This window comes from Pelophylax lessonae, assembly GCF_965119305.1.
Source record: "Pelophylax lessonae genome assembly, chromosome: 3".
Classification (NCBI taxonomy): domain Eukaryota; kingdom Metazoa; phylum Chordata; class Amphibia; order Anura; family Ranidae; genus Pelophylax; species Pelophylax lessonae.
In genome coordinates, this window is record NC_138770.1 from 647,083,004 (window position 1) to 647,096,040 (window position 13,037).

The window sequence follows — 13,037 nt, forward strand, 5'->3', positions numbered from 1 at the left end:
ATGTAAGTTTTATGAGGCACTGTGTTAACACTTTTGATACGCAGAAGATACTACTTAGTTAACCACTTGCCGACCGCCGCACGACTGTTTACTGCGGCGGTCAGCCCCTCACAGTCAAAGCGACGTAGTACTACGTCGCTAGCCTTTGAGGGTCTGGGGAGCCAACGTGCGTGGCCACGGACCCCCCCACGCGTGTGACCGGCGGACCCGATCGTCCGCCCGTCACTCGCGATCGTCGGTGGAGAGGGAGAAAGGCAGGCGGCTGATGTAAACAAGCCGCCTGTCATTCTCCCCTGTGTAAGAATGGAGATCATACGGTTCTACTATGTAGGACCGTTGATCACTGTTCCTACACCTCAAGGCACAGCCAATCACAGTTAGAATCACGCCCCTAGGGACACATAACCCCTCCCTCTCAAAAAAGTTAACCCCTTCACTGCCAGTGTAATTTTACAGTAACAGTGCATATGTATAGCACTGATTACTGTAGTAATGTCACTGGTAACCCCAAAAGTGTCAAAAATGTCAGTCAAGGGTCCGATCTGTCCATCGCAATGTCGCAGTACCGCAAAAAAATCGCAGATCGCTGTCATTACGCGTTAAAAAAAAAAAAATTACAAAAATCTTTCCCTTTGTTAGTAAACGCGATAACTTTTGCGCAAACCAATCAAAAGACGCTTTTTGCAATTTTTTTTTTTTACCAAACATATGTAGCATAAAACAAATTGGCCGAAAATGTTAAAAAATTTTGATTTTTACATTTTTTTGGGGGGGAATTTCATATAAAAAAATGTGAAAAATATTGTTATTTTTGCAAAATTGACGCTTTTTTTTGTTTATAGCACATGATCAAAAAATTGCACAGGTGATCAAATACCACCAGAAGAAAGCTCAGTTTGTGGGAAAAAAAGGACGTCAAATTCGTTTAGGTACAGCGTCGCACGACCGCGCAATTGTCCGTTAAAGTCACGCAGTGCCGAATCGCAAAATAAGCCCTGGTCAGGAAGGGGGTAAAATCTTCCGGGGCTTAAGTGGTTAAAGAGGGGAATACAAACATGCGCTGATATACTTTTTCCCTATTTTTTAAGTGGAACCACCTTTAGCTAATTGGCAGCAGTTTGTTCTGATTCCCTCTTTTGTTTTATACAACCATTGATCACCTAGAAGCTTCATCTTCTTTTTTTTTTTGCTTAATTTACTATTCCCAAACTTGAATAATAGAAGGTTGTAAAAATGTTCCCTGGTCTGATGAGTCTTGATTTCAGCTGCAACATTCAGATGGTAGGGTCAGAGTTTGGCATGAACAACATGAAAGCATGGATCCATCATGCCTTGTATCAATGGTTCAGGCTGGTGGTGGTGGTGTAGTGGTTTGGGGGATATTTTCTTGGAACACTTTGGGCCCTTTAGTACCAATTGAGCATCATTTAAATGCCATGGCCTACCTGAGTATTGTTGCTGACCATAGTACATAGTTACATAGTTAGGTTGAAAAAAGACACAAGTCCATCTGGCTCAACCAATAAAAAAGAAACTAATGAAAACCCAACCATACTATCCCATATACACAATCCTATACCCGCAGTTGATCCAGAGGTAGGTAAAAAAAACCCCAGCAAAGCATGATCCAATTTACTCCAGCAGGGGAAAAAAAATTCCTTCTTGATCCCCCAAGAGGCAATCGGATATTCCCTGGAACAACTTTCCCTATAAATATTAGTACCCATTTATATTCCAGACCTTTTCTAAAGCAATCTAGTGAGCTGGCCAGACCCACCTCTGGATGGAGTCTATTCCACATTTTCACAGCTCTTACTGTGAACAAACCTTTCCGTATTTGGAGACGAAATCTGTTTTCCTCTAGGTGTAAAAAGTGCCCCCTTGTCCTCTGTGATGACCATGTCCATCCCTTTATGACTATAGTGTACCCATCTTCTGATGGCTCCTTCCAGCAGGATAATGCACCATGTCACAAAGCTCAAATCATCTCACCACTGCTTTCTTGAACATAATAAGGGTCACTGCACGCAAATGGCCTCCACACTCCCCAGATCTCAACCAATAGAGCACCTTTGGGATGTGGTGGAACGGGGGATTTGCATCATGGATGTGCAGCCGACAAATCGGTAGCAACTGCATGATGCTATCATGTCACTATGGACCAAAATCTCTGAGGAATGTTTCCAACATGTTTTAGAATCTATGCCATGAAGAATGAAGGCAGTTCTGAAGGCAAAAGGGGGTCCAACCCGATACTAGCAAGGTGTATCTAATAAAGTGGCCGTTGACTGTATATATTAAGGACAATTTAAACAGGAACCAATGAACCTACCAGTATGTCCTTGAAGTGTGGTAGGAAAGCGGAATACCTGGAGGAAACCCACACAAACACAGGGAGTACATGTAAAATAATCATCACTATACCTGGTTTCTAACTAGGGATCGACCGATTATAAGCAACCCTGATATGTCGGGGGCCGATATGCCCTTTCTCCAATATATCGGAATCGGGCCCGGAGGTTACCGATATTGCCGATATTTCGGAAAGTGCTGTACCGGAGTAATGCCTGCAGCTAGAGGCATCACCCCGGTACCGGCGTCCGTAGCCGACGGTCGGCTGTCTTGTAATAACAACCGATGCAGCTAAGAAGCCGCTTGGCTGTCATTGCAAGGAGGACCGGGAGGGGACTCTCCCCCTCCCTCTCTCTCGGCGCCTTCCGTGGTTCACCCGACCCGGCATCCTACCTGCATGGCCGCCGAAGGGAAGACCCGATCAAAGCCGCATTCGGCTCTGATCGAGTCTCCATGACATCACTTCCGGGTACTCAGCGCCAAATTAAAAAAAATGACAGCATTCAAAACAGCAAAACTTGGCGTTTTGAATGCTTTTAAGTGCAGAGGAGGGGTTTGGGGTCTTTTAGAACCCCAGATCCCTCCACAAGAGTACCTGTGTAAAAAAAAAAAAAAAAAATTTTTAAATGTCCTAAAATATTGGCCGATACCGATATCCAATGACCAAAATATCGGTATCGGCATTAAAAAAATGATATCGGTCGATCCCTAGTTATAGCCCCATCACATCCCATTTTGAATCCATAAACCTGTCGTTTCTATGGAGTCCAGGCTTTAATGTCGGCAGGAGTAACTGGGAGAGTATAAAGTCAAACACATGTGAATGGAGAAATGAATAATGGGCTGCAACAATTTATGGACAGGCTGCCAACTCTATATTATATTGTTCTTTATATCTTTTTTGTGCCTTCACACTTTCCCCTTTTATGTCCTCCATCCAACCTTTTTTGTCTTCCCATCCTCGGTGTCGCACCTGATCCCTCAACTCATTTGCTTCTCATCTCCTTATTGCTCTTCCTTTGCAGTGGTTTTTCCCCATTGCCTACTTTGAGTTATAGTCTGTATTATTATGTAAAATAAGAGTACTATGAGGGCTAATTAGGTCTATACTTCCAATTAACTTGACAATAAATACATTCGTTGTCTTGAAATTCCGTCGCCATCCAGATGCCTCTCACTTTTCTTCCCTCCCATTTTGCAGTATTTGAGATATTATGCGGGGGTTCAGATGCTGCAACACGTTATCAAAGCATACATTAACCCACCGTAATGTCATTCGCTGTGCGCAGAACGGCTTCTTCTCATCTAGGCTTCGCTGGTTTTTATTCTGCACTTGTGTGAAAAGTAAATGATTAATGGGAAAGAAGTTTCTAAAAATGTCGGCTGTTTGCCTAATGGGTGCGAGAACATTTTCTGGTTTCTCCGGCAAGTTTTTGAATTTGCATTGCAGCGATCGTTAGGATTTTTTTTTTTTTATTACAACGAGATTTGTCCCTTTAGAAGCATCCTATCCTTTAATCACTTTTGTGCAAGTTACAGAAGGTTCAGACATACTTGATTTGCCTAACAATCCCTTTCTTTAGAAGCCTTTGGCTTGACAGTTCTGCCGGGAGTCTGGCCTGCTTGAGTCCATGTCAGGATTTTTTTCCCCATGTTTCCGTTCTCACTTCTACAGCTGGGTTAACGTCCTATGTTAACTACTTCAGCTACGGAAGGTTTTACCCCCTTATGACCAGACCAATTTTTGCTATTTGGCACTGCGCTACTTTAACCGATTGCCGAACGCTTACTGCATATTTACTGCGGCAGTGCGACTCTCCCAGGCAAACTGACATAGGGCTACGTCGGTCGCTTAGAGGCAGCTAGGGGGCGAGCGGGGAAGCCGATGCAGCGGGCAGGTGGCTCCAATTGCCGCCTGACACCCACGATCGTTCCCCGCTGAGAGAGAACAATGGTCAGCTGTTGCAAACACAGCTGACCGTTCTTCTCCCTGGAATGATCATAGAGCGCCTGTGATCCTTCTATAAAGGATCACAGGTCTCTGTGATAATTTCATAAGCCACGCCCCCCACAGTTAGAAACACCCCTAGGTACACATTTAACCCCTTGATCACCCACACTGTTAACCCCTTCCATGCAGGGTCACTATTACAGTAACAGTGCATATTTTTAGCACTGATTACTGTAGTAATGTCACTGGTCCCCCCAAAAGTGTCAAAAATGTCAGTTAGGGGTCCGATCTGTCCACTGCAATGTCGCAGTCCCACAAAAAATCACTGATCGCCGCCATTACTATTTATTTTTTTTGGGCAATACCATGGTGTAGGCGGATTTCAGTCAGTCACAGGCAGTGTCATGCCCCTTCAGCCTGTGTCTTCAAATAAGAGGGAGATGAAACTTCTATTAATCTACTTCTATTATCCCGTCCCCTTTCTGCTAAGCTGGTTAGTGGGCATGGAGGAGGGAGGGAGTGGGCTGTCATTTACCACTGTGTTTACACCCACATGTGTGACTCTACAGCAGTTATGGCAAACCTTGGCATCCCAGATGTTTTGGAACTTCATTTCTCATGATGCTTTTGCACTCTGCAGTGTAGATGAGCATATAGCATGAGCTCTATAGTCACATGGGCTGCTCAGATGTGATAAGGGAGGAAATGCTCAGCATAGAAACTCACTGCAAACTGAGCATGTGCAGAGCTGCCACCACTGCTCAGAAAAATCCCTAGCTGAATTGGGGACATGGACAGAAGGTGTAAATAGAGAGCAGCAGGATCAACCAGGTTTTTTTTTTTTTTTTGCAGAATACAGAAAATTAAGGCTCTCTGCATTTTATTGCACAGGAATTGATTACCTGTGGATAAGGGAAAAGGCTTGGCCCTGGACACAAAATGATCTTCTCTTCCTAACTACATGTAATCGTTAACATACAGTACAAACTGCAATGGACAGCTGCATCCTGGCAGCAGCTTTTCCAGTGTTACCTGTGATTCCAGCCGCAAAAATGATCAGCTTCAGAGGTGATTGGCTATCACCATGATCATGTGATCAGGAGTCCATCCCACTAGCTCCTGATTTGTTACTCTGAGGCCAGAAGCGGTCAGTGACAGCTTGGACTGATTGCTGGGGGTGCATGATCAAGCGGGTTCCCAGAGCAAACAGCGGCACATATATGTTTGGCAATGCAGCATAAGGTTCTTCCAGTGCTGCCACATATATGTATACAGTTGGGCTTTAAGGGCTTGTAAAGGGGAAAATTGGTTAACGTGTTTATATATCTGGTTACAGGCAACTTTATCCTGATATTCTGTTATTATTGTGACACTGATGACGTTTTCTATGTTACAGACCTGCCCTAACTCTGTGCCTTATGAAGAGGCATTGGTGAATCGCAGAGTCCTCCTGAGCTCCACAGAGAGCAGAGAAGGCCTGGCCCAACAGGTACGTCTGGATGAAATCTGTATCATTACCCTGGAATAAGGCGTATGCACCAGGCATGGGCTGTGCGGTATATTAGCTGCTCCAGGTGCATGTACAAGGTTGAAAACGGAACTCCAGGGAAACTGCTAAATACACAGATAAGTTTCATACTGTATATGCTTTTTTCTAGAAGTGCACTGACCTTTTACCGCTTGAGCTCCGGAAGATATTACCCCCTTCATGACCAGGCCATTTTTTTGCTATTCGGCACTGCGTTACTTTAATTGGCGATTGTGCGGTTGCAAATGTACGCAAACAAAATTTAAATCCATTTTTTTCACCAGATGCCGATCTCTGTCACATGGCATGCCATCTGACGCGTGTGCTGTATTGGTACCACCATGGACCTCTGTAACAGTGGGTGCCATGGTATCAAACAGACTTGTCCATTCAGATTCTAGATCATCCCAGGGTGGGAGAAACCTGGCACGTCTGCCAGAAAGAGTCCATTGCCGTTTATCCCCATAGTCGGTAACCCTGCCTTCAGCCCCGCCCTTCAGGACTCCAGATGCCAAAACTTGAATATGGCTGGGTGGTTCCAGGCCCGTCATTTCATTGTAAATGGACAATGGGTGACTAGATGACAAATCATAGATGGTCTGACGTATGCGGGACTATCATTCTGGCAAAAATTATAGTTGGCCCACTTCTTAGTTCTCTAACTCCTCTGGAGGTCTTTCGGCCTCACCACATTCAGAGCAATCTCCATTGCGCCATGTGATTTCTCAGACCTATCGACTGTTGATATCTCCACCGCCAGACTTTAGACCGCCTTATATCAGGTGGGAACGAGATTTAGGATTGACATTCACGGACAAACAAGTGGAAAGAATTCCGTGTTACTCTTACAGAACTTCTATTTGCGCTAAGAACCAGGAGTCTGGGTTTAAGGTGCTGACCCGGTGGTACCATACGCCGGTAAAGATTCACAGGATGTTCCCTCGATGCTCAGATCTTTGTTGGTGTGGGGAGGATTCTGGTTCTCTCCTTCACATCTTTTGGTCGTGCCACCTCCTGCAGTCCTACTGAACAGAGGTTCACCGCATAACCCAAAAATTCACTGACTGGGGGCTACTGAAAAATCCTGTGTTTTTTCCCCTTCTGCATCACCAGGGGTTTTCTAGTAAGGTTTATAGATGATCCATATTACCTCTTCTGATTACTGCGGCAAAGAGCTGCATCCCGCTTTTTTGGAAGAAGACTCAGCCACCGTCCGTACCCGTCTGGTTCAAAAAAGTAGCTGAAATCAATGCGATGGAAGACTTGGTGGCCACGGAGAAAGGCCTTCGGGAAGAATTCCCTCGAAAAATGGTTTTTACTGGCACACTTTTGTCTACTCTGAGGAGTGCAAAAAGCTGTTGAATTAAATCCCCTATACTGGAGACTATAATGATTGGTCCCCGGGCCCGGGAGGGCTGGTTCGCAGTTTGAATGGTTCCCTGGTCCTCTTCCCTTCCCTTTACCTCACCTACCCCGCCCCCCCCTTTTTTTCTGTTCTCATCCTTTTTTTCTTTTCTATGCTGTTTTAATTGTTTTTGTTTACATGACCCTTTGGATCACTTTTGTTCTCCTCCTTTAGGCTGCATTCACATGTCAGCGTTTGGATCGCGGGCAGAACCGCTGCGGTTCCGCCCACGATCCGGAGATTATTGCAAATCGCGGGACGCCTAGCGTTGCCCGTTGATTTGCAATAGCCCCCCAAATGCCGAGCGATGTTGCCGCGATTTCCGCCTGCCGAATCGCGGCAACATCGCGCAAACAAAATCGCGGGACGCAATACGCTCCAAAGAAGTACAAGAGCTTCTTTGGAGCGTATTGCGTCCCGCGATTTTGTTTGCGCGATGTTGCCGCGATTCGGCAGGCGGAATTCGCGGCAACATCGCTCGGCGTTTGGGGGGCTATTGCAAATCAACGGGCAAGGCTAGGCGTCCCGCGATTTGCAATAATCTCCGGATCGCGGGCGGAACCGCGGCGGTTCTGCCCGCGATCCAAACGCTGACATGTGAATGCAGCCTTAAGAAAACGGTGTCTACCGTGGAAATCGACATACGGTATATGGAGACTCCCTAGACCCCGGTATTCTGGATTATATTTTCATAAACATGTTTGCCTCTTCTATACACACTGGCTTTTGTGGTGTAGACTTATTTATGGCATTGTATCATTTCAGATCTGCCAATTTTGTGGTTTCTGTATTTACCGTGTGTTATCCTTAAATAATAAAAATAATAAAAAAAAGTGAAAAAAAAATAAAAATAAAACGCATCAGATAGCAAAATAAAAAAATCTGTTTTCTTCATAAATTTTTGCCAAAATATATTCTGCTACTTGTCTTTGGTAAAAACAAAGATCCCAGTAAATTATTGGTTTGTGTGAAAGTTGTAGTGTCTACAAACAATGATATATATACCACCCCAGTACCCCGAAACCTAGCTATGTTTTACTACAGTAAACAGGGAATATGGCTCTTATGGTTGCGCCGGGTCTGCCTCCTTCCTGCTCTTTTTGTCTTCTGTTGGCCAGTAAGGCTGTTCTGTGCTGTCCAATTAGGACAAGATAATGTGTTCTCTTGATAAGTTACCCCCTCACCACCCATTGACATCTAATCTATGTGCTTCCGCCGCTAAATTTGCCTGTGGAAGTGTAGAGTCTGGCCCCTGTGTAAGCTGCATGCTCACCTTGGCCGCCATGTTTACATTTGGAAATGTGGGGGTCTAAAACCTGTGTAAGCTCCATGCTTGCCCTGGCTATCATTTATGGTTGTCGAAATGCTGTGTCTAACCCCTCTGTAAGCTCCATGCTTGCCTCAGTCACCGTGTCTGCCTGTGGAAATGCGGACTTTAACCTTGATATAAGCTCAATGCCTGCCCAGGCCACCATGTCTGCCTGTGAAAAAGGCAGATTTAACCTCGGGGTAAGCTGCATGCTTGTCCCGGCTGTCATGTTTGCTCCCTCATACCTTTTTAAATTGGTTGTAAACCTCAGACATGCAATATGAACAAAGCATATCCCTCTATATCAATCCAGAGCACTAAGTGCCATTTCTGTCTGTTGCTTCCTTCCTCTGCTATTAGAACGAGTCACTTCTGACAACTTTTCCTAACACCAGAAAAATGGTGATCGGGAAAGGGACTCCGGCACACAGCCTGTGATTGACAGCCTCAGCTCTGTTCCTGTGTGTTGTTTGAAGGGGTGTGTCCCTTCCCTCCAATCCACTCTCAGAGCTCTCCTCACTGAGCTCTGCAGAGTGCAACTTCAGCTCTCTGCCCCGTTTTTTTTTTTTTCTGACAGCTCAGATAAGCTGTATAAATTCTTGTCTTTGAATGGATGTAGAGAAGAAAAGACTGCAGATGAATAGGTACAACTTATGTAGGAGGATTTTTCATTTCTATTTATCACTTGAGGCCAGTAACTTCACTGGGCAAATGTAAAGTTTTACAACCACTTGCCGACCGCCTGCCGTGTATATACTGCGGCAGTGTGGCTCTATTACGTGACACGACCTACCTGTACATCGTTTTGCTTAACAGCCACTAGATGGCGTAATTGCGCTGCCGGAGGTGCGATCGCTCCATGATTGGCAAGCGGGGATGGCAATCAACGGGTCCGACTGACCCAATGTCTGCCGGCCACCCTCGATTATTCCCGGTAGAGGCAGAACAGCGATCTGCCTATGTAGACAAGGCAGACCGCTGTTTTGACAGGGAGGAAGACAGAGATATTGTGTTCCTGCTAAGCAGGAACACGGATATCTGTCTTCCTCCAGTCAGAGCAAGCAACCCCTAGGGACACACTTAAAGCTTTGATTGCCCCCGATTTTAACCCCTTCCCTGCCAGTGTCATTAGTGCAGTGACCATGCATTTTTTTAAAGCAACGAACACTAATATGGTCACTGGTCCCCAAAAAGTGTAAATTAGTTGTCTGATTTGTCCACCGCAATGTCACAGTCCCGCTAAAAATCACTGATTGTCATCATTACTAGTAAAAAAATAAAAATGCTATAAAAATTAGCTTCGTTTGTAGATGCTATATCTTTTACGCAAACCAATCAATATATATTTATTGGGATTTTTTTTTAACAAAAACATGTAGCAGAATACATATTAGCCTAAATTGATGAAAAAAATTAGATTTTTTTTTACATTTTTTTTTTATTATTGTGTTTTATAGCAGGAAGTGAAACTTTTTTTTTTTTTTTTTTTCAAATTGTCGCTCTTTTTTTGTTTATAGCTCAAAAAATAAAAACTGCAGAGGTGATCAAATACCACCAAAAGAAAGCTCTATTTGTGGGATGAAAAGGACATAACGTTTATTTGGATACAGTGCCGCACGACTGCGCAATTGTCAGTTAACTTAAAGAGGAAGTAAACCCTCCTCAGGAAGTTGTACCTATAGGTGAGCCTATGTTAAGGCTTACCTATAGGTACTGTAAATATCTCCTAAACATGTACCGTTTAGGAGATATTTACATTTGATGCAGCCAGTGACGTCACTGGCGCATGCGCTCTGAAGGAACGGCAGATCGTGCCGTTCCTTCAGAGCCCTGTGCCGTGACCGTCGGCTCCCGCGCGCGTGCGCGGGAGTGACGTCACCGCGGCTCCGGCCAATCAGATGGCCGGATGCCGCGATCCCGGAAGACGGGCGACTGTACATGTCGCCCGTCATAGAGGTAAGAGAGCGGCGCGGCGAGGGCTCGTTCTAAGGTAAGTATTTGATAATGAGCTAGTATGCGATGCATACTAGCTCATTATGCCTTTATCTTTCAGGATGTAAGAAAAGAAAAAAAAAAATTATCGGTTTACAACCTCTTTAACACTATATCGCAAAAAATGGCCTGGTCAATAAAAGGGGTAAAGCCTTCCCTGTGTAAAAAAGTATTACCATGCTGAGAGCACACTCCCAGCACGGTAGCTAGCACGGATCGGTAAGCTTCCAATGCATATTTGCGATCGAGAGCTTTCCGATCATGTGACTGTTAGTGACAGCCAATCACAGCGGTCATGTGACCTGAATGCCCCCCCTTTCCCCCCGGCTTTTAGAACTTCTAAAGGGTTGGGAGGCAGTTGACATGATTGTCTAAAGACCTATCTGTTCAGTGTTTGACATTACAACTTTGGTCTGATTGGAAACAACACAAGAAGGGGAAGGAAGTTTTGTTTCCCATAGCAGGCAGATTCCAGGGATATATTAGATGCAATAGAAGAAATTTCCATTGACTGATGTTGCATACAAAGGACTAATATCTCTGTATAAACAGGTGCAGCAAAGTATGGAGAAGATCAGCAAGCTGGAACAGGAGAAGGAACACTGGATGCTGGAAGCTCAGTTGGCCAAGATCAAGCTGGAGAAAGAAACTTATAGGATAGCAGATCTTATGAAGAACCCAGGAAAGGGGCAGGAGGGGGACCAGCAACAGGAAAATGCCCTGATACACAGAAAGGACAGTTCCAGTTCCAGTGAATTTAGGGCTGCCAGCTTGGTAAGAAATATTCATTTTTTAAAAAGGTATTCAGTATCTATTCATTCTACACTATTTGTGCTACCAGCATGAGGACTTTAAAGAGGTGGGAGCTCATCCTGCACTACATCCAACAAACCTTCCGGTAATACAAGAAACGATTTGCCACATACCAGTCATTTTACTCAATGAATAAAAACATTATTGAACCTAGGGAGTACACCTAATCCGCTCCTGAGAACCACCCTTTGCTGATGCGTTTCATGTTTCTACAACTAGGCTCACAAGGGGGAAATGCATCCAAGGCGGGGGGGGGGGGGGGGCAGGGTACTCACTTCTGCATGGTACTTCATTTTTTGTGTTGATGACATATGGGAGGAGATTTACTAAAACTGCTGTGCATGGTAACCAATCATCTTCTAACTTCAGCTTGTTCAATTGGGCTTTGACATTTGTTTCTTTGCACAGCTACACCAGATTCAGTGTGCACCAGTTTTAGTAAATCACCCCCATACAGAGCTACTGTTAGAAACCAGGGGCCCCCCATGCAGCCAACCTGAGAGCCCCCCTCCAAATAAACAGAGTTTGCTATGCTTCAGTTATGAATGAACATAGTGATGATCAATACCAATGACTCGTTTGGGAAAGGAAGAGGCTGGTAAATATGACATATCTACTAGACACTTCCCTCACACTCCATCCTTAAAGTGGAGTTCCACCCTAAAATTGAAGTTTGGTCCATCTTCTCGCTCCGGGTCACCTGAAACACAAATGGATAATCACAATTTTATTTTTTTTCTACATACCTTGTTTTAGAAGAAAGTATACTCACCTTAATTCCTCTTCCTCCCCTCGGCAGCCACGGCGAGTCGTCACTTCCTGGCTTGCAATGATTCCTGGGAGCTGAACGTCCTCTCTCCCAGGAATCAATGCGCCTGCACCGGCCCCGATGTCAGTTCCGGTGCAGGCGCCGTCATACCTGGCTAAACAGCTTCTGGGTATGCCCAGAAGCTGTGGAGGGATGACGCTGCAGCCCCGGAAGTGATGGCGGGGCCGGTGCAGTGCATCGTGGGACCGAAGAGGACGCAGAAGAGGGCGCGGAAGAGGATCGCGCTGGCTTCAAGCTGCCCACACCTGAGATGGCAGCGCTGGACAATACATTTTCAAGGCAAGTATTTCTTCTTACAGGTAAGTGCAACCGGGACAGTGCAGAGGCTATCCATTGTGGAATGCGCTAGCCCTGACTGTCCCGGGGGTATTTTTATGTATTTTTTTTTGTTTTAGGTGGAACTCCGCTTTAAGGATCTTATTGTGTGGTTGCTGCTGCTAATGGGAAGGAGAGGAGGGAAGCACTGCACAGTTGGGTGGAGAGGGGGTGGGGGGTTTGCACACAGGGGGTCTGGGCAGCAGGGGAAAATTTGTGGTACAGAGGGAGGGTGATCTGTGCTACTAGGGTTGCTGGCTTTATCAGCCAATCAAAAATTAACAAATATCCATCCATATCTTCCATTAATAGAAGCAGCTTAGGGACTGTATTATTTACAAACAACACAAGTGTGGGATAAAGAGCGCTACCCCCAGCCAGGCAAAAAAACCATGTGCTTGCAGGATTAGAGTGCAAAAGTCTTAGTTTATTAACAATACATGCTTCACAATAAATGATCCAAATGGTAAAGGACGGCTTTGCCTCCCCTCTGTACACACTAGTTGGACATCTGCCTGTCTGGTGACGTCATTTCCGGGCTCC

The 13,037-nt window shown here is 45.2% G+C and overlaps 1 protein-coding gene across 1 annotated transcript in view; it reads left to right on the plus strand.

The window, feature by feature from the left end:
• Nucleotides 1-13,037, plus strand: part of PPP1R21 (protein phosphatase 1 regulatory subunit 21) — a 247,552-nt gene that overhangs the window by 194,619 nt on the left and 39,896 nt on the right. Inside the window, exons 16-17 of the mRNA XM_082252349.1 lie at nt 5,700-5,792; nt 11,090-11,311. Of these exons, the coding sequence (XP_082108475.1) occupies nt 5,700-5,792; nt 11,090-11,311 (315 nt within the window). The remainder of the gene's footprint in view (nt 1-5,699; nt 5,793-11,089; nt 11,312-13,037) is intronic.